The 26,519-nt window shown below is 40.1% G+C and overlaps 1 protein-coding gene across 2 annotated transcripts in view; it reads right to left on the minus strand.

Annotated features, from left to right (window-relative positions):
• PLS3 (plastin 3) overlaps window positions 1-26,519 on the minus strand; it is an 84,741-nt gene that overhangs the window by 13,249 nt on the left and 44,973 nt on the right. For both annotated transcript variants that reach the window (XM_044234473.1, XM_044234474.1), the window contains exons 3-8: window positions 24,744-24,824; window positions 12,767-12,930; window positions 6,249-6,378; window positions 5,635-5,767; window positions 3,571-3,652; window positions 2,271-2,436 (exon numbers count right to left, since the gene is read on the minus strand). In XM_044234473.1, coding sequence (XP_044090408.1) covers window positions 2,271-2,436; window positions 3,571-3,652; window positions 5,635-5,767; window positions 6,249-6,378; window positions 12,767-12,930; window positions 24,744-24,816 — 748 coding nt within the window. In that variant the 5' untranslated portion in view covers window positions 24,817-24,824. The remainder of the gene's footprint in view (window positions 1-2,270; window positions 2,437-3,570; window positions 3,653-5,634; window positions 5,768-6,248; window positions 6,379-12,766; window positions 12,931-24,743; window positions 24,825-26,519) is intronic.

The following is a 26,519-nucleotide window of genomic DNA, read 5'->3' on the forward strand; positions in this document are numbered from 1 at the left end:
GCTTTTAAAACACTTTACATTATGACATATGTTTACCTTGGGTTTTTTTTTTTTAAGATTTTATTTATTTATTTGAAAGAGAGAAAGTGAGCAGAGAGAGAAGCAGAGGGAGAGAGACGAACAGACTCCCTGCTGAGTGCAAAGCCTGGCTTGGGATTTGATCTCACAACCCTGAGATCCTGACCTGAGCTGAAATCCAGAGTCAGACACTCAACCAACTGAGCCACCCAAGCGACCCCTAAACTGTCCTTGTTTAATTATGTTAAAATTAGAGATTTGGAGGAGGATATTTAAAATGGTGGCACCTTTATACTTAACCTTTTGACCAAAGGAGTATAGAACCTTATGGTACTTATATTTAAATGTAATTAATGGACTCTCGAAGGGGTAAATCTATTTTTTTAAAAGATTTTATTTATTTATTTGACAGAGATCACAAGTAGGCAGAGAGACAGGCAGAGAGAGACGGGGAAGCAGGCTCCCCGCTGAACAGACAGCCCAATGCGGGGCTCGATCCCAGGACCCTGAGATCATGACCTGAGCCCAAGGCAGAGGCTTTACCCCACTGAGCCACCCAGGCGCCCTGGGGTAAATCTATTTTTAAACATAGTTTTATTTTTAAAAATAATCTCTGCAGCCAACACGGGGCTCCAACAACCCCGAGATCAAGCGTCCCACGTTCCACCAACTGAGCCAGCCAGCCGCCCCGGGTTAAATCTATTTTTAAAGGGCTATAATTTAGCTTCACATTTTCTATAGCACCTAACATGTAAAAGCTGCTCAGTTATTTTTTGTTGTTGAATTGAATGTGAAGAAGCCAAGGGTTCCTGGTTAGTATTCTCTATGGGTACTAGGTAGAAGCAGGGGGTGTCTGCACGGAGAACAGCTGAACTTCCGGCATGGTTGCAGGAGTACGTCATGTGGTCCCTAATGCAGTAATTACCTCCCCTGAAATAAAAGGAGGTTTCCCTTGAACAAGAAGACTGAAACTGCCTGATTTCTGAAGAGGTCTAAGTGATACCTTTATCAGGCAAATTTCATCTCTCATGGACTCTGCCTCATGCCATGTCATTCTGATGCTGAGGGACTTAAGCAAGGGTAGAAGCAGCAGGTCACTTGTCTAAGACCGTCCTTTTGCTCCCCATCCCCACCACATCAGAGGCCAAAGAGGATTAAACCGCCTGACATCTGTGCACCTGAGACCTTGTCAAAGAAAAGTTATTTGATTTATTCCACATGCCAATGTGATTGTATTTGCCTTTCCGAACGGACCTTTTTTTTTTTTTTTTAAAGATTTTATTTATTTGACAGAGAGAGACACAGCAAGAGAGAGGAACACAAGCAGGGGGCGTGGGAGAGGGAGAAGCAGGCTTCCCGCTGAGCAGGGAGCCAGATGTGGGGCTCGATCCAAGGACCCTGGGATCATGACCTAAGCAGACAGCAGATGCTTAACGACTGAGCCACCCAGGTGTCCCTGGACTTCAGCTTCTTTAACAAGACAAACACCACCGTGAAGAAGGCCAGCAATGAGAGCAATTGTCTTTGTTCAAATATAGTTCAAATATAGGTACCTTTGAGCAGATTGAAACAAAGGCAAGGGCAACAGTCTCAAAAGTGCAAAAAAGTCTTATCATGGATCAATATGCAAAATAATAAAACCATTGACAGACATTCTGGGGGACCTTGAAAAGACTGAGAACCCCAAAGAGATATTTCCCAGAAGTGACAAGGATTGAGAAGGCGATTTCTGGAATAAAATAGGAATATCTGGAGTGGTGGTTCATAGTTAAAGCTTTGCAGGAAGAGTATCATGTAGAATTGCCCAGGACACAAGACAATTGTATCATGTGTACTTATAGAATCTAAAAATCCACGGTGTGACGGGAAACCCCATGTTGTAAGAAGTTCAGAAAACGTGACCATCAAGGGTGGGGTGGATTAGTTTGAAGAGGTCTCAAAATCCAGGAGTGAAGATGGGGCGGGAGTTGGGCAGCCAGATTAGAAATGAAAAGTACCTTGGGAAAGTTCCTTCAACTCTGTGCTTTTGTGTCTTTATTATAAAATGAATTCTAAAGCACCAGGCAAATGTGAATTACTACTAAAGACGAAAAGTTGTAATTAGACTGTTTTCCACAACAACACTATAGCATTACCTTCTTTTAATTCTAGTTATCATCTAATCGTCTCAATTAAGTGAAAGCACCACAGTCTGTGTGACCAGGAAAAATATCCAATAAACAATTTTCAAAATAATGACTGTGTTCCATTACCTTCATTCCTGCTTAATTCAATGTCGGCAAACAACCCGATCTTAATAATCTGCCAAAGCAGTCCCAGAACCAGATGTGGTTTCCCAGCCCGCAAATCCTCCGCACCGATGTTCACAACGTGACACCCAATGGCAGAAGCAGAGTTCAGGGCCAAGTTTAAGTTTTCCTGCAAGAGAGCCAACGTACACATTTGCTTCTTGACCTTTCCAGTTTTTAGGAGTCTACTCCTTTACTGAAAATAATGCTCAATGAGGAAATTAATTTCAGCCGCACATGATCCACAGAAAACAAAGTCCAGACAACCAACTCCAGACTTTGGTGTTAAAGGCATAGCTAAAACAAATCTCAGCTTTATTATTGTTACTGTCTTTTCCAGAATTCTGTGGGAAGTTAACTTGGTATTTTTATTTGGTCTCTTTTGAAGTACATGGACATTGTCACGAAAAGAAAAGGCTGAGTGACTAGAGTCAGGCTCTCCATGCAGGTCAAGGGTCGTATTTCTTTTTTTCTTTTTTAAAGATTTTATTTTTAGGCAATCTCTATACCTGGGACTCAAACTTATAGTCCTGAGATCAAGACTTATATGTTCTACCAACTGAGCCAGCCGGGTGCCCCAAGAGTGGCTGTATTTCCACTTTTTTCCTCAAGAGTATCTATCTATCTATCTATCTATCTATCTATCTATCGACAGAGCACGTGCGCGTGAGAGAGACCAGCAGAGAGAGAGGGAGAAGCAGACTCCCCGCTGAGCAGGGAGTCCCTTTATCCCAGGTCCCGTGATCTGAGCCCAAGGCAGACGTTTAACCGACTGAGTCACCCAGGCACCAGAGTCATTGTATTTCTAAAAATGTCTAAAAGAGGGGTCTAATCCATGCACCTGAATAAAGTTCTAGAATTGTAATCTCTGCGTCGCAAGAGGTGCTGCTGCCCGAGGGAATTTTGCTATTTCAGAGTGTAATACTCACTTAACAGAAAAGAAAAATGCTCCATTGCTTAAGCATGCTAATTAATTAAGAGCTTAAATATTTTTGCTTATTTCTGCATGCTTGAAAACAGCATGTAATGAGAAGAACACAGGGCTTTAGAGTTAGTCCTGGATTTGAACTTCAGTTCCAATGTTAACCTTGGGCAAGGCAGGAGCCTGAGTTCCAGCTCTCCTCTGTCAAATCTGGATAATAGTCCTAAACTCAAGAGTTGTAGAAGAATTAAATGGGAAGACATGAAGGGCAGAACTGATGGGCTACAGAATAGGATCTCACAAGGCCGTTTTCAAGAAGAGGGTAGGGATATCCTTTTGTACCTGAATGATGAAGGGTGTCAGTTTCTTCTTGTTGATTGCTCTTTCATCAATTGTATCAGGAACTGAAAGGTTGATCATTTTACTGAAACACAAATTAGCAGGGAGTTGGTTTACTTTTAAAGAGCCTGTAAATATTCACAAATGTTTTAAGGCACATGACATGTCTCTCATGTAATCTGAAAAAAAATCAGTGCAATATATGACTTTTACCATGTTGATCACACACACAAAAAACTATACATGTGAAAAATGCACATGAAAAAAAAAAAGACCAAAATGCTTACAGTAGTTGAGTATTTCTGAGTTGGGGATTGAGGCATACTTTATCATTTTAATTTTTTGTATTTTCCCATCATTTTGTAAGAATGAATAACTTGGATACTGGAAAAACCCTTACTGCATACATTTTAAAAACAGATAAAATCCCACATGGAAATTGTGTCTCTTTCTCGATTGTAAAATTCACAAATAAGAATGACCATTTATTCACAAGGAGGTCAATTTATTGAGCATGAGATTCTTTCATTCACCATATTTATTGAGAGCCTAAAAGATGAGCTAGGCACGATATTCGGTATTGCTAATCCAGTCGTGAGGTAAAGAAATGTTCTGCTAATTAGACTAGAATCTGTGATTTCTTCGGGTAGAATCTCATTCAGTAAAATTTGGACGAAGACACTAACATTTTAGGTGTTTATAATACTGCCCCAAAACATGTGATTCCACACAGGGAAAACCATGCTTCTTTCCATGTCAGATTTGTTTTTTTTTTTTTTTTAAAGATTTAATTTATTTGGGAGAGAGAGAGAGCACAAGTGGGGGCGGGGGGTAGCGTTGCATAGGGAGAGGGAGAAGCAGGCTTCCCGCTGAGCAGGGAGACTGATGTGGGGCTCAATCCCAGGACCCCAGGATCATGACCTGGGTCCAAGGCAGATGTTCAATGGACTGGGCCACCCTGGTGCCCCTATGTCAGATTTAAACATCAAATCAACAGCATCTCGTACGTAGCAGAGCAGCTCCCTCGCTGCGATCTATTGAAAGTTAGCCCTCGACACAAGGGTTTGAAAGAAAAGAAAGATTAAAAAAAAAAAGAAAAGAAAAGAAAGAAAAGCTTTTTAAAACGTTAAAGTAGAAAAAAGAGAAAAAAAAGTTAATGAAAAAAAAACCAATAGCATCATGTGATTATCTCTCTGTACTAAAACACATGGGAGAATTAGTTCTTTAGTGCCTATACATGGACGAAATGGGATTATCTTATGGTTTTTAATGGGGATCATAGTAGATGCAGCGTGAAATGCAAAGGGGTGTGAATATTCTGACTGCATTTTGGTTGGTCTTACAAGCTCCTGAGCGGCAGAGGCAGAGGACGAACCCAGGCCGACTGATTACGGAGCATATGCTCTTAGAGCATCAACGGGACAAAGTGTTGATCATCTTACATCCTTTCTACCAAGATACTGTTCGCTCTGGAGCAGCAAGGACCAACACAATTTTCAGAACTAAGTAACTGGAGAGTGAGAACTGAAGAGGAAGCTTTTTTTGTATTTTGAAGCTATGGTACTTTATTTTTTTTATATTTATTTTTTAAAAAAGATATTTATTTATTTATTTGACAGATAGCGATCACAAGCAGGCAGAGAGAGAGAGGAGGAAGCAGGCTCCCTGCTGAGCAGAGAGCCCGATGTGGGGCTGGATCCCAGAACCCTGGGATCATGACCTGAGCCGAAGGCAGAGGCTTTAACACCCACTGAGCCACCCAGGCGTCCCAAAGCTATGGTACTTTAAAAACAAGTAGACACTGACATACTTAAGTCCAACAAAGTTGTCACGTTCTGCTTGTACTTCAGCAGAAATCGGAAGCTGGCAGCTTCCTTATAAAGCGGTCCCCAGTCTAAATGAGTGAGTTTCAGATTTGTATCTTGGTGGTACTTTCTCAGACACACCCAGACAACTTTCAGTTCTGTTTCCCGAGTTGAAGCCGTCAAGCACCCAGAAACCAATAATATATCAATTATGTGGAAGGCTGTTTTGGAAATCGGGACACAAAATCAACCAACATCTTACCAGAGCACAATTCCATCACCAACAGCTTTGAACAGGTCGTCAGTATTCGGGTTCATGGGTATTACGTGTCTGCAATCGGGATCATTTTCCAAAGCTTTGTTTATCCAGTTAACAAAGGCATATTTTTCTTCCTCTATAATCATGTTAAATAATAAGAAATTAGTTCACACTCTAGGTTGACTCTAAAGTCTAAAATAATTTGTACGTAGTACTGAAAGTTAACGTGTCACAAACATGAGTTCTCCCCTTTGAAAACCCAGATACTTGAATACAATATGGCTCTTATGAAGTACAAAATTAACAGCAAAAAACAGAGAGAATGAGCAGGGTTAACAGATCCTTAGAAAAGTTAGTTACCAAATTCTTTAAAAAAACATTACTTACATTCCTGTAGAGTTCTACTATAATAAAGCCGATCATTGCTCACATCATATAATATGTCTTGCAAGCTAACAAAGCCATATGATAAATACTTACAATACCCTTACGGCAAGTATTAGTCCCAGGTCTAAATACACACCACAGTGGGCTTCTGCTGTATTCTTATTTAGGAAGCAATGTTTCTCGAGCAGACCTCCTTAGGTCACTGCATCACCCTGTCATACTATTATTACCTGAGTAAGAATGCTGCGTTCCTTCACTGGACAGCTCGGAAGTGCCTCCCAGAGCACAAATCCCTTCTTTCCTGTTGATTGCTTTGCGGAAGGTTTTAGCAATATCGCTGCTTTTTACCTCTTGGAAAATCTACGAATGAAAATCTGTTGTTAATTCACAGTTTGTTTTAAATCAGGTGCAACGATAAGCCCTTCTATCTTCTTTTAGACTCCTACATTTTCACCTACATTTTCCCATATGGGTGGTGAGTCTTAAAAGGAGATGGAAAACTGGGCTTGCGCTTTTAAGATGCTAAATAAATACTACAATACTGCTACTGAAAATGAAGCCAGACAGTCAATTGCACACACTTGTCAAAAATGTTAAGTGCCACATGCATTGAATCCGCTTTAAGCCGCCAACTAGTGTGGTTCAAAGGCATAGGTAAATCTGCTAATTTTCTACCAACAAGTAAGGCTTTGTTCGTTCCCTGGAGAGAAAAAGCTGAAGGATCCCCCTTCTTTAACCACAATTCTTAATGCAAAGGAAGACGAAAATTTAATGATTTAACCAAAAAAACCTCTTTCGGGGGTACAATGGTAAGAGCTTGTTCAATCAAAATTTACAGAATAATCAGGTGAAGAAATGGGTTGAGTTGGCAGCAAAAAGACAACTTTGGAGAATAAACACAAAAAAGAGGCTTTTCAGTAACTATCTTGTTTGAGTGTTTATGAAATCTAGCTTCTCGTCATGAACAACATGGTGAACAAAATGAATGTGTGCATTCTAATTGTACAAAGCAGGTGGTAACAAAGCAGATTTCATACCCTCTCCTAACTGCCTGATTGAATGAATGGATTTTCTAAAGGACTACGCAGCTCTACATATTTTTTAAAGATCTCTCTATATTTTTTAATGATCTATTTATTAGAGAGAGCACAAGAGGGGAGGGACGTGGGGAGGGAGAAGAAGAGAGACTCCTCAAGTAAACTCCCCGCTTAGTGCAGAGCCCGGAGGTGGGGCTGGATCCCAGGACCCTGAGATCATGAACTGAGCTGAAACGCAGAGTTGGAAGCCCAACGGACTGAGCCACCCAGGTATCCCAGGACTAACTATATACTTTTAAATATTGGAACTCACCTAAGCCCAAACTTGTTTCTGATCTACCAATGCACATGGCTAAAATGTAGCTACTTCCAATAAAATGAGAGAAAGATGTAGCATCTTCACAAAAATTTCTTTAAAAGGCACACCTGGGTGGCTCAGTCAGTTAAGTGTCTGACTCTTGATTTCAGCTCAGGTCATGATCTCAGGGTTGTGAGATCAAGCCCAGTGCAGGGCTCTATGCTCATCAGATCGTCTGCTTGGGTATTCCTTCCCCCTCTCCCTCTGCCACTCACATTGTACATGTGTGCTCTCTCTCTCTTAGACTCTGTCTCTAAATACGTAAAATCTTTTTTTTAAAAAGGTGTTTATAACACATAAGTGGACCTACAGAAGGAAACATACTACCCTAATGGAAGAGTTGCTGAACAAACAAAACAGGAGTCAAAGGCCTTTGGCATTATTGACAGTTACACACACACACACACACACACACAAATCTCAGGAGGTGCAGCCCATGTTTGAAGTTCATAGACCAGGGTCACAATATGTAGCAGTTCAGGTTGTATCTATGAGAACAGGCACGAGGATAAGTTTGAAATCCAGCCCCAAGTGCCACTGACCAACCCCTGTGTCCTGCACAAGACATCCATCCAAAAGCTGGGAGGGCCTTTTCTATTTAGGTTTCCCAGGAGGGAACCTTTTTGTCATTAATCCACTAATCTACTAATCCAAATCAGAGAGAGAGATTTTCTGTAAAAGTTGTGTAAAAGTTGTTACAGGTGTTGTGGGTGGCCCTCTCTCTCAAAGCCACGCTTTTTCCTCTTGCCTTTCTAAAATCCTGTCTTTCCTTGGACTTACAAACCCAATTTTATTTAGGAAACTAGGGAGTAGTTAAGTTCCACAAGATCAAGCTTAATTTTCAGAGCTGTGATTTCTCTGCTCTACCTGTAATGTCAGAGGTGGAATTTCAGAATGGGTGTGCACGTGTGCAAGTGTGTCCATGTCTACTTATGTCTTTAGATACACACACACAGACTACTCTAAATATTGCACAGAGCCGACAAAATCATTTTCCCTCCTTTCTGGCCATTATATGGACTCCTGTTAGGTATCGATACTGTAGAGCTGACTACTCAGGCACTCTGGGCAAGTTCTAAATGATAGAAATTCTTTTTATGCACACTGATTTTTTAAATCCAACTTTCGTTTCATTTCATTTACCTTAACTTCTGAGCCAAGATTATATGATAAAATGGTGACCAGTGAATGTAGCAGTCTTCACTGGGATGCGTTTGGTTCCCATAACTCCCCTTTGAGAATTATATATCTGCTTAGTAAAAACGCAATATTCACTATTCTACCCAACTCTGAACTCCACTTTATTTAGACATTGTCTAGTAAATTAAAATCTGAAATGTGTGCTTTCCCTCATGACTGAGGTACCATAAATCACTTGCATGACAAAAAAAAAAGCATACAAAATGTTATTGCCTCAGAAATGACCTATGAAAAGTTATTTTTTTATTAGGCCTATTTTTGCCTCAAGATCGTTTGCTTCTAAAAATTAGGTTGGGGGGCACCTGGGTGGCTCAATGGGTTAAAGCCTCTGCTTTCGGCTCGGGTCGTGATCCCAGGGTCCTGGGATCTAGCCCCACATCGGGCTCTCCGCTTGGCAGGGAGCCTGCTTCCCTTCCTCTCTCTCTGCCTGCCTCTCTACCTACTTGTGATCCTTGTCTGTCAAACAAATAAATAAAATCTTAAAAAAAAAATTAGGTTGGTTTCCATGATCACAACTGCAGCTAAAAAATAAATCCAAATTTAAATATAGCATGGAAAAAAGGAACAATACAAATAATAAGTTAAAAAAAGAATGTCTACTGTGTAATATCCTAATGCAATGACTTACGTCACTGGAGTTAAGCTCATGCTTGGGAATGGAAGCAAAGTTGCAATTAAATCAGTTAATTTTTAATTGCCTTACAGAGGTTATAGGACCTTCGTTTTCTAAATATTTTTAAATAAATGTGTCCAGCCAAGCTCAAACTTTCAGGTTCACGGTAATTTCCTCTGTTGCGTAGATTTAAAAAAAAAAAAAGCAAATTAAAAGGGATAATTGAAGATTTACGTCTCTTCAATGGATTCACCGCAGGAGAACTTGCATTTTGTTTTCTACGTTAGGGAAGAATTGCTCCAGCGGATGATAAAGTTATTTGAGTAGAAAACCCTGGCTTAACAAGAATCTCTGAAATCAGAGATAACACAAGGCCAACTACTGTGCTGAAGTCTTCTCAATGAATCTTTTCAAAGCTGCCCGTTGTGATACTAATGAGCTCACTGTTAGTGCTGTTTTCCCTCGAGGAGCAAGGACTGGCTTTGTCATGCGTGAGCAAACTCCTGGGGACCCTGCGGCTCTGGTTCTATGCATCTCCCCCCCTTTATGGAGTATATATATGTATATGTTTCTTATTCCTTTTTAAAGTTTCATCACCTTTCTAGTTCTGTGCAGGACTAGCAGCCAGACAAAGCAATCCAGAGGCATAATGACTTAGGAGGAAGGAAAGATTTCAGAAAGAATTGCAAAATATTGACTGGCTTCCGGGGTTTGAGGCTTGCTTCCAAAGTGTTTCCAAAGTAGTACACTTGAATTTTTTCTTTTCTTTTTTTTTGGAATCTGTTGTAGGCCTGAGCTTAGTAATAATAGGAAAAGAACACTACTTTACAAAACAGAACAGAAATCCGTACCCCCAACAGTTGACATCTACATAGCGTTTGCTATATGCCGGGCACTGTTCTAAGCAAAAGTCCTAGGACTGGTCAACAACTTAGTGCCATTATGCAAGAGCAAATTTCTCACTGTGAAAACAAGAGTTTAATGCAGACATCTCTGCTGAAAGGAAGGGCCATACCAGTCTTTTTAAAGATACGGGTAAAAAAAAAACAACAACAAAAAAACCCCACCATTACCTTGTAGGTATAAAAATCCAGTAATGTCGTTTTGAGAGACTTAGAAGAAACAAAATCCGGGTATTAAATTTAACTAACATTTGAAGTGTACATAATAACTTAGGGACTCTTTTCTGCCCTATATATATTCTTCTCCAAAATTAACATAAACTGATTTTGTCTGTAGGCTGCTTTGCAATTAACACCTCTTATGCAGCAATTTAAATAAAAAACCCCAAGATGTAAGAACACGTTTATTTGTACTTCCTTATGTTAACACCTGATAGGAATAACTCGCTTGGTTTTTTTACAGATGACGAAAATTACCCATATTTTGACAATTTCTAAGATGTCTCATCAGTGACAAAGCAGATGGAAGCGGACGGGCATTTGCTCAGACACCCGTCTTTCAGTCCGGTCATGGCGGTATCATTCTGAAATTTCAGGCAGGTTATTTAACTGTCCTTCACATTTCAGATGTCTTGAACAGAAGGGAAGTAACTGGAAAAAGCTACTAGTCCTATGTGTAATGTTGGGGAAGCTACTTCCTTTTTTCAGGACTCCAGGCTTTTATTTTTGATTTGAAAAATGAAAGAGTATACTGGGGCGCCTGGGTGGCTCAGTGGGTTAAAGCCTCTGCCTTCGGCTCAGGTCATGATCCCAGGGTCCTGGGGTGGAGCCCCACATCCGGCTCTCTGCTCAGCAGGGAGCCTGCTTCCCTTCCTCTCTCTCTCTCTCTCTCTCTCTCTCTGCCTACTTGCGATCTCTGTCAAATAAATAAATAAAATCTTTAAAAAAGTGAAAGAGTATAAACATACTGATTCCTTCCAATTAGAAAGAAATGTACATTTTAACCTGAAATGTCATTAATATTTTCTAAAAATTCCTAGCGATGCCAAAATTAGTATGCACGTCATTTACTTTTTAAGAATATACTAGGGGAATCAAACCTTCTCCCTTAAAAGCCTCCGACAGCTCGGATGGAAGAACCTGCAACATTTCAAGACCTACAAAATTAAGTATTTCCCTAAGATCATTTTTCTCAAGGACACTTTCACAATTTTGTCCTTAATAATACTGGCCACACTGCAGATCTTCACGATTTAGGTCCATTCTTTCTAGCAGATTAAAATTCTGGGCAGTAAATTATCTCAAAAATTAACCCATCATAGTTAACTACTGCTCTAAGCTGCTTTAAATTCACAACTCAACATGCAGTTCCAAGGGGAGCACGTTCACATCAGAGACATGCAAGTGCTCATACTGCAAGTCAATTGCAACTTACTATTGAACACAGAATTCAAAACAAAAGGCTTTGGCAATAACTGAAGACAAAAAACAGTAGGTAGGAAATCAGTATTTCAAAAGAAGCCGACAAGAACGCCATCATGACACATGTCTACATTTTTAAAACAGCAGCCCTCCCCGCCGCACCAAATGCTCTCAGCTCTGGATACATCATTAGCCAATCTGCTCTTAACAAAGTTCTAAAGGAGTTAATTCTAATGGGAGAGAACATACCAGAATTTCACTGGCTATAGGGAGCCTCAGTTACCATGGAAAAGGAGGATGAGAAAGCTGGGAAGTTGGTGAAAAATGAGGCAACTCATTACCTGTTTGTAACCCAGTAAAAGGAATGCCTAATTAGATCTAGACAAACTCAGCCTTAAATTAATAAACCCAACCAATAAAATCTTCAGGGTGTTCTTCATGGAGGGAAGAGGCAACCGCTACATCTCAAATACTCCTGGCAATGGCTATGGACTGAAAATGGCACCAGTCGCCTGGCTCACTGGCAGCTACAGTGTCGGGCTTCAGGAAGGAGGGCTACAGAACCCCTCCCCAAGCACTGAGTGCGGAACTCTAAACTCGGTGCTTGGAAGTGGAAGAATTAAGTCAGCCCCGAACCCTAAGGAGTATCTGATGATACTAGAAATTTTAAACGCCTCCTCCAATGGACTAAAAAGATACACTTCAAACTTTTAATTATCAAAATGATTATCCTCGAGAAAACCGTCCGGTTAAATACTACTAAGACAAGAGTCGCAAACATCTTCTTTTAATCAGAAAGCTCAAGTCAGGAAGCTTCCAAGACTGTGAGTCAGGGTGTAGCATTCATTAACTAACATCTGGGAGCACCCTATTCTCCAAGGCAGACACCAAGGGAGACGGAAAGAGCACTTCAAGGACGACACTTAGCACCTTGAAAAATCCCCTTTGAGGAAGCCCTAGAGGAAATGGATCGCCTTTCACAGCAAGTAGAGTAGCTTTGATTTTGTCAGTGTTCTTTTCCCCAATTCATTTGCTAAGATACTCGAATGGCTAAGAGAACCCAGGACACTTGGTGGGGTGAAGGAAACTTCATTAATCCCAACAGTACTAATACGCAACATTTAGCAACTTCACAGGATTGACTACTTTTAAGATCCCACTAGACAAAGGAACAGTCATGACCCCTTATACTAATGGTGCACTTACACATACTTACATAAACAAATTCATCGAAACTTATCTTCCCATCTTTATTCCTGTCACCATCCAGCATGAGTTTTTGAATAATTTCTCTCACTTTATATCCTGGTAATGGCATATTGGCCTCCTTGAAAAGCTCATGAAGTTCATAGTCACAGATGAATCCGTTGCTGTTGAGATCTTTGTAAAGAGGGAGAGCAGGCAAAAAAAGGAAAAAAAAAATTAGAAGAAATAAGTGAACCTCTTGGAGTAGGCTTATGATGAGCATTTGTCTTCATTTGAGACTCAGTTCCTACTAAGCTCGCCTGAACACAGTGTTTGCTCTTCTTACTGTTTGGTACCTAAGGTTGTTTAAAAAGGAAACGCAAATTTTAACAGAAAGCACAGTTTTACACCATGTTTTCTGTATTTTAAACAATGTATATGTAGCTTCACTTAAAAATAGCATCCCTGGGGTGCCTGGGTGGCTCAGTGGGTTAAAGCCTCTGCCTTCGGCTCAGGTCATGGTCTCGGGGGTCCTGGGATCCAGCCCTGCATGGGGCTCTCTGCTCAGCAGGGAGCCTGCTCCCCCCCCCGCCCCCCCCCCCCCCCGCCTGCCTCTCTGACTACTTGTGATCTCTCTCTGTCAAATTAAAAAAAAAAAATAGCATCCTTAATACTAACAAAGCAGAGTTGCCTAATAAATTATTTTTCAATCATGAAGCTGACAGGACTTCTAAAAAATAAATAATAGACAACGTACCAATAAAACACCGCCATGGTAGAAAACGGTTTCTGTTGTATCTATTTAGGAGTTTTACGTCCCTTATTCTTCCATTAGTCTGGTAGAACAGTTTATGAATGGATGCTGATTATATTACAAAGCACACCTGAAATTAAACTACCCTCTTCAACGCCACTTTTTTCCAAGAGCTAATGTAAATAAATATGGAATTCATAAAAATAAATGCAGTCCCGAGTAATGCAAACGTTTACCATGACTCTATAAATAACCTTTTTATTTTTGTGCTAGGACTGTTCTAACAGGGTATATATCTTAAGTGCTGATGATGCTTAGTCTGAAACTATTCAAAATGAAAAAACAAAAAACAAAAAACTGATCAATAACCAGAAGTTAATTTACTGAGAAAGAGGGTTAATGTCCCGAGGGCTGTAATCTCTTGGGCATATATAGTTTTAAGAAAACTGGACTTTCACCAGAAATTTCAAATACCTACTGTTTCAGCAGTGCTTTTCCTTAGGTTCCTCCACTGAATTTCACACATAAATTTATTACAACAAAAGGATACAATCTCAATAGAGAAACCAGAGCACTGTTCAAGAAAATGTATTGTGAAATTAATCTATCTGATACGTTACTTTAAAACCTGACTGGGTGCTGTTCTGGGAATGGGGGTGCTGCTGGGATTCATAGAGAAGTCCTGTTATTCTAATGACAACTACTAAGCAAATAACATCTAAGGTGAGGTAAGACTATAAAAATATAATATAATGAAATATAACTTAAGTGCTGTGCTGAAAAATAAAGCAGGGAAAGGGGTCAGACTGGGGGCTAATTTGCCCCCCACCAAGGCTCCTGGCATCCAGTGTCTTGTGCTGCCCAATACCCTCCGACACATATGACCCCCGCCCGCAAAACAGAATTATGCAGCTCAAAATGGCAGAGGTCAAGGATGGCCACTTTGACAAGGTTATATTTGAATGAAGACTTACATGAAGCAAGGGAACGAATCGCAGATATCTAGGGGGAAGAGATTTTGAGTAGAGGAAAGAGCAAATGCAAAGTCTGTGGTATGGAAGAGTGTCTGGTACAGTTTGAGAACAGCAAAGATCCAGTAGGACTTGAGCAGAGTAAACAGAGGAAGAGAGTCAGGGATGAGGCTAGGGAGCTGATCACATCTACTCTTACAGATCATGGAAAGTACTTGGGATTTTTATTTTTATTTTTTGTAAAGATCCTGCTTATTTATTTGAGAGACAGAGAGAGAGGTCAAAGATAGCAAGAGAGGGCACACGTAGGGAAGAGAGAGGAAACAGAATCTCCGCTGAGCAGAGAGACCAATGTGGGCTCGATCCCAGGATCCCAGGATCATGACTTGGGTCGAAGGCAGACGCTCAACGAACTGAGCCACCCCGGTGCCCCTATGTCAGATTTAAACATCAAATCAACAGCATCATGTGATTATCTCTCTGTACTAAAACACATGGGAGAATTAGTTCTTTAGTGCCTATACATGGATGCCTAACTGACTGAGTCACCCGGACGCCCCACAGATCTTATTTTAAGTGTGATCTAAGTGTAATTCATTTCAGCTAATTTTTGTCAACTATTAAAATATTAAATATCCTATGTAAAACCATTTCTGCAATATTTTGAGGGCTGATAAAATTCTATATTTAATTTTAGTGAAGTATATTTGTAGATTCAAACAAATACTCTTAAACGCAATTGGCACATTTAAATCTACCAATTAGAGTATCTATACTTCTCAAACATCATCCCCAAGCTACCCCAAACTTCTGAAAATCACGAATATTCCCTTCGATAAAGAGTACTTAATTTCCCTAGGGCACATCTTTGCTTTCTTTGCTTTGAATTAATAAAAGGCCATACATCAAACACTTTACTAGTAAAGTGTTTATACGTACAAGTCAATCCAGCAACAACATCTGCAATTGCTAAAAAGAGCAAAGTAATCCACATGGTACTGTGGCAGGATTTTAGCAACTTTTGATGAATGAAATTCTTGAGTTTAAATACACCTCCTCCCATGCATAAACTAAGCTGTTTCTCCCATTTTATTTATAAAGTTAAATAGAGGGGTGCCTGTGTGGCTGAGTCCATAGTCATAAAGTGACTGGCTCATGATTTCAGCTCAGGTCATGATCTCAGGGTCATGAGATCAAGCCCCACATTGGACTCTGTGCTAGGTGTGGACGTGCTTAACATTCTCACTCTTGGGGTGTCTGGGTGGCTCAGTCAGTTAAGCATCTGCCTTTGGCTCAGGTCATGATCCTGGGGTCCTGGGATCTAGTCCTGCCTCAGTCTCCTTGCTAAGCGGGGAGCCTGCTTCTCCCTTAAAAAAAAAAAGAAAAGATTATCGCTCTTCCTTTCTCTCTCTCTCTCTCTCTCAAAAAAAAAAAAAAAAAAAAAAAGGTAAAACCGAGCTCATTACTAGGGTGTAAGCATGGCATACAGAAAGATACACAGCATGGCTAAAAGGATGCGAGTGAAGAGTAATGTGACATAGGATTTGCATAAGTCACATCTCTGGGTCTTCATTTTCCCATCTGTAAGATGTCTTTGGATCAAATGATCCCCAGATTCCCTTTTTGACTCTAACACACTCTGATTCTAAACTTGAGTAGCCAAGACTTCACAAACCACACACACACGCACGCATACACTTTTAAAAATATTGGAGGTAAAACTGTAATACATAATAGAAAGAGATATATAATAATAACATTCTGATCACTACTGCATCACAGCACCTAAATATAACATTCCTTTATTTTTAGATCTTTTAGGAAAAGATGGCTTATTCCTTGCCACTATCAAAACTTTGTCCACTTGGGGGGTGCCGGGGTGGCTCAGTTGGTTAAGTGACTGTCTTTGGCTTGGGTCATGATCTTAGGGTCCTGGGACAGAGACCCAGCATCTCCCTTTCCCACTGCTGCTCCCCCTACTGTGCTGTCTCGTGCTTTCTCTCTGTCACATAAATAAAAATAAAAAAGTCTTTAAAAAAAACAAAACAACACAACTTTGTCCACTTGGCAATTTCTTTTTTTTTTTTTAAAGATTTTATTTTATTTTATTTGACAGACAGAGATCACAAGTAGGCAGAGAGGCAGGCAGATAGAGAGGGAGGAGGAAGCAGGCTCCTTGCTGAGCAGAGAGCCCAATGTGGGGCTCGATCCCAGGACCCTGGGACCATGACCTGAGCCGAAGGCAGAGGCTTTAACCCACTGAGCCACCCAGGTGCCCCCACTTGGCAATTTCTGATAGAAAAATATTTTATGGGCTGCCTGGGTGGCTCAGTAGGTAAGTTGCCAGCTCTTGATTTTGGCTCAGGTCATGATGTTGGGGTCCTGGGATGGGACCTGTGTCAGGCTCCACACTCAGCATGGGGTCTACTTGACATTCGCTCCCTCACCCTCTGCCCTTCCCACTCATGCTCTCTCTCTCTCTTAAATCTTTTAAAAGATTTGTTTATTAATGTATTCTACTTTACCCTGACTTCTGAAATGATGTATCTGAGCACAATTTATTTTATTTATTTTTTATTTTTTCAAAAGATTTTATTTATTTATTTGACAGACAGAGATCACAAGTAGGCAGAGAGGCAGGCAGAGAGAGAGGAGGAAGCAGGCTCTCCGCTGAGCAGAGAGCCCAATGCGGGGCTTGATCCCCGGATGCTGGGATCATGACCCGAGCCGAAAGCAGAGGTTTTAACCCACTGAGCCATCCAGGTGCCCCAATTTATTTTTTTTTAAAGATTTATTTATTTATTTGGCAGAGAGAAAGGGAACACAAGCAGGGGGAGAGGGAGAGGGAGAGGGAGATGCAGGCCCCCCTGAGCAGGGAGCCTGCTGTGGGGCTCGAACCCAGGACCTTGGGATCATGACCCAAGCAGAAGGCAGATGCTTAACGACTGAGCCACCTGGGTGCTCTGAGCATAATTTAACCTGTGATTGACTCCAGTTTTGACCTAGCATAGAATAGGTCCTTAATTGTTCCTTTTGTATTCTCAGTGATCTAACAGAAGCAGAAGGCAGAGATTTTTAAAATAAGTATTGGAGAACAGTGAATTCAAAACGACCTGAAACCAACCAGGGTGCCGAGAGTCTAGGCCATTTCGCAGTTTATCAGCCTTAGGTAGAATAGAGGTGTAGGCAATGAAGAGAATTAACATTTGCCTGAGCCCTTTCTGAAATAACCTGTTGGGCATTAATTAGAAGACAGCTCACTGACATGATTAAAAGATGCCAGGAAGTACCCACCCTAAAATATAACTAACATCAAATAACCACGTGTAGAAACTCCATTTTGAAGTAAGAGTGGTAATACACAGATGCTGTTAGTAACCGACAGGACCATTTTAAAGGGGGACTGGAGGGGCAGGACTTGGTCAGAATGCAGCAATCTTCCTTATTAGGTTGTAAATCTTTTGACCTCAACCCCAGTACGTGGCCCAGTCCCTTGCATGTAACAGGCGATGGGAAAAGACCATTTTTTGTAGGACTACTGATTCTCAGGTATTAACCAGGAAAAGAATGTTCTAATCTAATGAGCATTTTAAAAACAGAATTAAACAAACAATAAGGAACACATACAGAAATAGCACTGAAAGACCGAATGGTAATTCACCAGGAAACCATAACGACAGAAATATCCCTTAAATAACATTCAATCTCATTCCCTTTGTTCTAATCCTGTCCCCACCCTGGCAGCCTTCAGATCTGTAATTTGGTTTTCTAAGTGAACACACCCACAGAGGAGTACCCTGGTAGAAAACCAGTGATGGCTGTCAGGTCAGGAGTTCCGTTCTAAATGTAGAAACCTGCTTTGTCTGTATTAAGAAATACCGTGTGCACTTGGTTGGCAGAAGGCAGCCTCCAGAACAAATGGAGAACCTACTGTGTGGCCAGCACTAAGCTAGACACCAGAGATACAGAAATTAATCACATTTTACATATTTTAAAAGTTTTGGGGTGCCTGGGTGGCTCAGTTGTTAAGCGTCTGCCTTCAGCTCAGGTCATGATCCCGAAGTCCAGGGATAGGTCCCTGCTCCGCGGGAAGCCTGCTTCTCCATCTCCCACTCCCGCTGCTTGTGTTCCCTCTCTCACTGTGTCTCTCTCTGTCAAATAAATAAATAAAATCTTAAAAAAAAAAAGTTTTACCTACTCTGCTGTTTTCCTACAATTTATCAGCAGATCTAGCTCGTATTACCTCCCGTAATCAAAGACATTTTAGTGTTAGTACTAGTAAATTAGAGCCAGCCTTTCTTAGAACTCCTAAATCGTTATCTTTTTGAAGACAACAATTTCAATTTCAATAAAAAGGCAGAGGGAGCCTAAAAAGGCAGCTTGCAATTAATTTTACAAAATCTCCCAGCTGGAAAAGTACTTGAAAGACAAAATAGGGTGCAATTATTTTTAAAGAGTTTTATGCTAATTTTATTTCCAATCCCCAGCCAAAACACGCGCGCGCGCACACACACACACACACAGACACACACCCTTAAACTATTATCAGAGATCTAATACGCTGTGCTTTGGAAAGCCAGAAAATCAAATAGCACAATGGCATTTTAGAAAGCTTCCATCTTATCAGTGACATTATTACTGGGAGCCCAAAACGAGGTTTGGCGGTGATCTTTTTCTATTCGGAGTTTTGACATAAACATGAGAATTTAATAATAAACTGACCCCCAAAACACAGACCTGGATTGAAAACAGTCTGAACAATTAGAAACTAACATCACAACGTCCTGGCAATAATGGCAGCCCTCTATTTTCTCATTAAAGCTGCCGATATTCTGAAAGCCCTTTCTGGCTCATTTGCCACATCTTCATTAAACTACACATTGGCATAGGGTCAAACAGGTTCTGCATTTTGAAGACTCCTATTTTCAACCGCCTGATAAGCTAGATACTATCCTATAGCCTGTACTATCTAGAGCATTCTTAATGCTTCTGTGGAAGCAAGTCTCAACTTTTGGGTTCAGAACATAGGGTCAGTAAGGAGTCGACATTAACAAATGGCAGGAAAAAAAGAAACTCCAGACACATCCCTGCTGAACAAAGTTCCCGCAGAAAGTAAACAGCTAAACATTCAGGCCACTGACCAAGTGTTCTTCTTTTTAAAGAAAAATCACTACACTTAAAAAAAGAAAAATCACCAGCAGGCTCCCAGTGCTACACCGAGAGGCCTGTCTTTCATACTGGCTGCTGAATTCCTCAGAAAGGAACCAACTGTTTGTAACAACAGATTCTCTCTGTCTGTTGCTCTGTGTGTGTGTGTGTGTGTGTGTCTGTCTCTCTGATGACACGTGTAAGTTCACATCTGCATTCTGTTTTAAAAGAAACCTCATTATGCTCTTGTACCAAGTATTATTTAAAACGCCAGTTAACTCTCTCAACACCCTCCCCCAAGTAACCTTAAAGTAAATAAACTTATTATACAGCCGTGTTCCTGCAGAAGTTTGAATCACACCAAGAATGCATATCCTTAAAAGGAAATGTTTTCCCTCCCCTTGCATCCTGTTATTTAAGCTATTTTAAGTACTTGTCTGGAGAACGCTGAGCCAGAATTCAAGTGGTTTTGATTTTAGCTGTTCTACACTGCCCATGTCCAGGTGGTACGAGACGAAATCTATCACTTCAAATGCATCTTTTGGAGTGCTACTTCGTCTTATAAATCTGACAGTAAGAAAGACTGGGATTTCCTTTGACCCCCAAGTTGTGTGTGTGTGTGTGTGTGTGTGTGTGTGTGTTGCTTTAACCATCCTTGAATCAGTCTAAATCCAGTGTCTCTACAAAGAGGTTGCATATGTGTGTCCTCATCTGTAACACACATGCAACCTCTTCACTAACCCATCACGGACAGTGTGCATTAGGACTTAAAGAAGAAAACCAATCAAGTACAGATCCACATCCTTTCAGAAAAGCTGGGTTTAAAAGTTCCATTTAGTTTAACCAACATACCCCAAACTTTTTCACACTAAAAAAAAAACAAAAACAAAAAACCAAAAACCAAAGACAAAAGGAATCTATGTGTCTAACAGGAATGGATTTACACACGTGTACACATGCACATACGCCATCTCCAATGCCCGCGAAAGCACAAGAAGTATTGACTTGGAAGACTCAGCCAAAAGACTTGCGTAGAAGAATTTAGGTTATATTCTATCCTAAGATCTAAGCAGTAAAGTCGAGCTTTCATTAGGCATTAAAACTTCAGAAAAGGCAGCTGCTAAACGTCTCCAGATGCTTCATTAAACGTGAGTTTTGCCTTTCACAGCTTACACCTTTTGAGGTAGCTCATTCCAGCAAATAGAAGAGACAGTTTAATGAGTCCCAGCTCAGGGTAGAAGTGAGGTCGCTATCGAAGAGTTCATCCTAATGGTGGATCCTCAAAGGTGGAGGTAGGTCAAGGACGGCTGAAGGCCAGGCAAGATTAGAAGGCTGAAACCAGGCAATCAAAAATGTCACCTATATCGGTCATTTTCCAACTCAAAATTTCCAACAAGTTTGGCCCCCGGTTCCCACCTGCTGCCACTCTCCCGCTTTAAAAGTACACACACATCTCCACACACGTGCGCTCTTGCTCTGAAGCCCATCCATCCACATGTGTGTACGTCTCTAATCTTCCACACCCCCAGAACATGGTCTGCAGACCATCCCAAGGCCTTCTTCTTCAACAGTCCACTGAGAATTAGCCAGATGGCTGAGTGAAATAGCATGGGTTAGTTTATTTTTTTGGCTGGCCTGTAGGTTTTATTTTTTAAGTCATAATTAAACAAATATGCACTGGTGGACTTTTATTGAATACTAAAAGTAAATGAAACTAAACCACTGTGCCTTTTGTGGCATCATCCTGATGTGGGTTTTATGTACTACAGAATATCAGATAATTGGAAACAACTCAACTTCCTGAGAGGAGAAAATCACCATAACCAAAACGTTTTGACTTCGTGTGGTAGGCAGCCACAGAGGGATATACCCACAGTATTCCTCGTCATTTATGAAACCCCGTTATTCTTTTATTTCAAAGTGCTGAATTTGTGGGGGCTTTTTATGTTTTTTTTGTTTTGTTTTGTTTTGTTTTAAAGCTCAGTAGCAATTGCTTAGGAGAGAAAAAAGTCAGATGTCAGTGTTTGTGGGACTAAAGCCAATCTGAAAAGATTTACATTACGTGACTTTATCTCCATGACAAGTAATCATCCAAATGACTTCTAGCTTCCATAACAAGATTAAGTTCTCAGATTGTGTAAGACATTTTATAGTTGGTAAAATATTTACTTCCTAAGTGCTCTGAAAGTTTTATTTATTCTTCTTTAGAAAGAACTTATGCAGCATTTACATTAATAGGGAAACATTATGAAGTAGGAAAAAAAAAAAAAAAAAAAAACCAGAGCCAAGGCTTCTGCTATCCTTGTGGGATATACTGGAAACAAATGTTGAGAAAATTAAAATAATTAAATGAAAATATACTGCTGGGAGCTTAACACTAAGCAGGTGCAGAAAGTGAGTGAAAGGATAACTTTAAGTCTTAATACTCCATTTATTGCTAGTAAAGAGAATTTCAAAGCACTATTAATTGATTGGACAAAACCTATGGTTAGTGGTAATTACAGAGATTTTCCTCACATGCTGTGATTTTGCTGAATTTCTAAAGAGATAATCAAGGCTATTATTGTTAATAGATGGGAAAAATCACATAATGATTTCCATATTTTGTCACAACTGAACAGAGACAAAGTGGTCCTCCCTGCCTCCCCCCACCAATAAGAAAGAATTGTCCTTGATAGGAAAGCAAGTTCTAGAGCTTGTTTTTCAAATCAAGTTTCCCTGAAGGAAGAAAAAAAAAAAAAGATTTCCATAACACCTTTGACAGTTGCCTGAGGGCTCCGTAACTAATAACTACAAACTACAAAGATTTTAAAGGAAAAAATCAAAAGATTCAGCTGGGTCTTTAAACACTTTTGGAAAAGACAGACTCCACACAAGGCTTTATTATGCCGAAAAAATATATATATATAAATTTTATGTGCTATAATGTGATGGCCAAAACCTCTAGCAAAAAATTCCACCATGATGAAAATCTTCATAACAAAGGCCCTTTTATTTTTTATTTTATTTTATTATTTTTTTAAAAGATTTTATTTATTTATTTGACAGAGAGAGAGAGATCAAGATCACAAGTAGGCAGAGAGGCAGGCAGAGAGAGAGGAGGAAGCAGGCTCCCCACCGAGCAGAGAGCCAGATGTGGGGCTCGATCCCAGGACCCTGAGATCATGACCTGAGCCAAAGGCAGAGGCTTAACCCACTGAGCCACCCAGGCGCCCCAACAAAGGCCCTTTTAGTTTATAGTGGGTAATGACAAAGTCCTAGTATGTGAAAAGACTACGTGTAATTCCTAGGGATTCAGTCAATTAAATATTTATTGTGAACCTAACATGTGTGCAACACTGAGCCAGATACTGAATAATATATAGAGCAGGCAGAAATTGGGGACTCCAGAATTTCCACATAGAGCACACAGAGTAATGAGAGCCTGCATATCTTAGGAATGAATATGTGCCTGTTAGGGACATCAACAGCATGTATGGTCTGATCTTATGCCTTTGGGAATCTCTTTGTCTACCCTACCCCCTCTAAGATGTAGGATTTAAAATAAGACAGTAGTTCTACCATGACCCTTTCTTGCAGTCCAAGCTGATCCCTCACGTAGGGCAATTTAACCCTGGTTCCTCCATGGCAACAACTGGTGAGCGCTCTTCATGTCATTAAAGCTTGTCAGGAGCGATGAAGCTCTTTTCCTGATTAAGAGTATTCAGTTCTGTCAGGTAAGCCACAACTGAATAGCTCGACATTCTAAAAAGATACTGCACACAATTATTTCCAAGATGCTTCTCATGAGAACAAGGCCTGTATTCAATAATAAACTTTTTTTTTTTTTTTTAAAGGAAGCAAGGCCTTAAAGATTCAATAATGGCCATAGTAAGTCCTGGTCTTAGCCAAACTTCTATTCATAAAGAAACAAATGAGCCTGTCCCCAGCACTGAGGGAGGATTATAAGGGAAAAAAAAAAAGAAGGTTCAAAGGGTATGCAATCCTGAATAATTCTGATAAGGCTATTTCTACAGAGCAATGAGATTTTAAAAAATTTGCAGCCAACAATTCACCAGCTTGTTTTCTCCTACTCAATCTTGTATCAGACTGATAGTACTCTTTCTTACAGTAGGTAGTATCTATGGCCAGTTAACAGGTTGCTTTTTTTTTTTTTAACATACACACACAGAAAAGTGTGTTAGAATAAGGTCTATCCATTTTTTTCTACTTAGAATTCTGATGAGATTGTGGAGTCACTTTGGTTGTGGGAGCAGTCATTATTCTTCCCAAGGCAAGCTGTTACTTACTAAATGCCTTCACAGAAAATGTTGGCCTTGAGTCTATGGGAATAGAGATGTAAGCTTCCTTACTTTTCATTAATGAGATTTGCATCACAGGTCCCAGAGTCAAGTCTGATTTAAATAACAAATCATTATGATCTAACTTTATACCTTTTCATCAAGGAGACACCAAATAGTAGTTTACTTCTCTAAGCCCATGTTGACTCATGTGAGTACACGTGTCAATAATCGGTTCTTACCCCGTTTTCTCACTAGCTTTGACTGATTTGACCTGAGCACTGAAATTTGGAATATAAATACTACAAACTCCATAGCAGCTAAATTCTAAGACATGTTCAATGAGGTTTAAGGAAAAACCAGATGGCATGCTAGGTCTTCCCATGTAATACTGATACTAGAACATAATGTGAGAAAACAGAATGGGCTGCGTTATCCAAAGGCATAGAAGATCGATGGAAAATGCAAGAAAGCCAAGCTAATGAGGTAAAGCTAAAACATCATCTAATCATCATCTGACATCTTCAGCGGTCTCACACACCCCTCTGAGAATATGGTGAAATCTCCCAATTTTTTCCTCGGAAAAATAAGATACACAACGCAATAAACAACACAAAATTTGTCCCAAGTATTCAGGAGCCACAGTAGACTAAAAACCTTTGACCATAGTAGACAGATGTAATCAGAAATAATAGTTTAGGGCATAGCTTCTAAAACTTTACCCCATTGATTTTAACTGCCTTGCCCTAAGGTTTGTGATTAACCATTCATATGATTTTTTAGAGAATTAACCTCCATCAGGGCCAAACAAAAACGATTTTACTATCGTTAAAGCTATTAAAAAAAAATACTTACCAACTTTTGCAAAGGCCTCTTTGAGTTCATCAAGCTCATCTTTGGAGATCTGAGTGGTAGCCATCTCCTCCATTTAAAGATCTAAGAGAAACCAGAAAGGTTTAAGACTGAAAGAGGTTTGTGATGTTTATACTATCAATATTCCTATGAAAGTCTCATCTTGAGGTAATTTAAACAGAACAACAAACTGCTAAAGCCATCTCAATACATTTCCATATTTACAGCTAAAGCCATAATAAAGAAAAACAAACACATGAGAAGTCTTTTGGTAAACTTTATTTACCAAAAGTTATTCAGGAAAAAAAAAATAGCTCTGAATCCTCCTTTCAAGGACAAATTCTTAGAAAGGAAGAGCCAGGGTACCTAGTAATGACAGGAAGAGATACATACTAGAAATCTGTGGTTATACATATTACAACTGAAAGTCCAAATTTTGTGACTGAAGGTGGAGGGAATATGTAACTGTTCTATTAAGCCCTTCTCTCCCTCCTTCTCTCTTACTGGCTGCTTCCATTTTTTCCAGCTTTATTGAGATGTAACTGACATATAATAGTGTCTAAGTTTAAGGTGTATAACATGATGATTGGATACACTAATATATCATGAAATAATTACTACAATAAGGTTAGTTAGCACATCTGTCACCTCACATTGTTAACCATTTCTTCCCATTAAGTCACTGAAAAATCATTGAATGTGAAGGAGTGCCTGGGTGGTTCAGTGGGTTAAGCATCTGCCTTTGGCTCAGGTCATGATCCTAGGGTCTTGGGATTGAGCCCAGCATTGGGCTCTCTGCTCAGTGGGGAGCCTGCTTCTCCCTCTCCCACTCCCCCTGCTTGTGTTTCCTCTCTCACTGTCTCTCTCTCTGTCAAATAAATAAATAAAATCTTTACAAAAATAAGAAAACAAACAATATAATATTCTTGATTTTGCCTCTTGGCTCACAACATTTGTGATCTGGACCTTGACAGAAAAACTTTACTGAACCCTGCAATAAAGAAAGGAGGTCTGTTTCACAATGGGTAATCCCCAAATACAAACTTAACAACAACTTTTGGATGGAAAGCCATGAAAATGATGACGTGTTCTCTGGGTTTGGTTGGGGTTCTTTTTTGTTTTGTTTTGTCTTTTTCTTTTTCTCAATCTTTTGTGAGGACTTTACTTTTAGAGAACACTTAGGTTCACAGCAAAACTGAGCAGGAAGTAAAGAGATCTCGGTCCTCACATACCCCGTTATCAACTTCCCCCAGCAGAGGTGGCTCCTTTGTGACAGTCGATGACCTTACACTGACACATCAGACTTGCCCAAGTCCGTGGTTATACCTTAGAGTTCATCTGTGGTGTTATACATTCTATGGGTTTGGACAAACACATGATATCATGGATCTACCATTACAGTATCAAACAGGATAGTTTCATGGCCTTAACTGTGTTCCTCTTTCTAAAAAGTACCCTGGGGGCACCTGGGCGGCTCAGATGTTAAGCGTCTGCCTTCATCTCAGTTCATGATCCTAAGGTCCCGGGACTCGAGGTCATGATCCCAGGGTCCTGGGATCGAGCTCCACATCAGGCTCCCTGCTCAGCGGGGAACCTGCTTCTCCCTCTCCCACTCCCCCTGCTTGTGTTCCCTCTTCCGCTGTGTCTCTATCTGTCAAATAAATAAAATCTTTTAAAAAAGTACGCTGTATGTTAAATTTCACAATCTATACAAAACACAAATTAGAGATTGTATATTTACCCCTTTTTGATAATTTTGTTACTAGTTAAAAAAAAACC

This window comes from Neovison vison, chromosome X (assembly GCF_020171115.1).
Source record: "Neovison vison isolate M4711 chromosome X, ASM_NN_V1, whole genome shotgun sequence".
NCBI classification, from domain to species: domain Eukaryota; kingdom Metazoa; phylum Chordata; class Mammalia; order Carnivora; family Mustelidae; genus Neogale; species Neogale vison.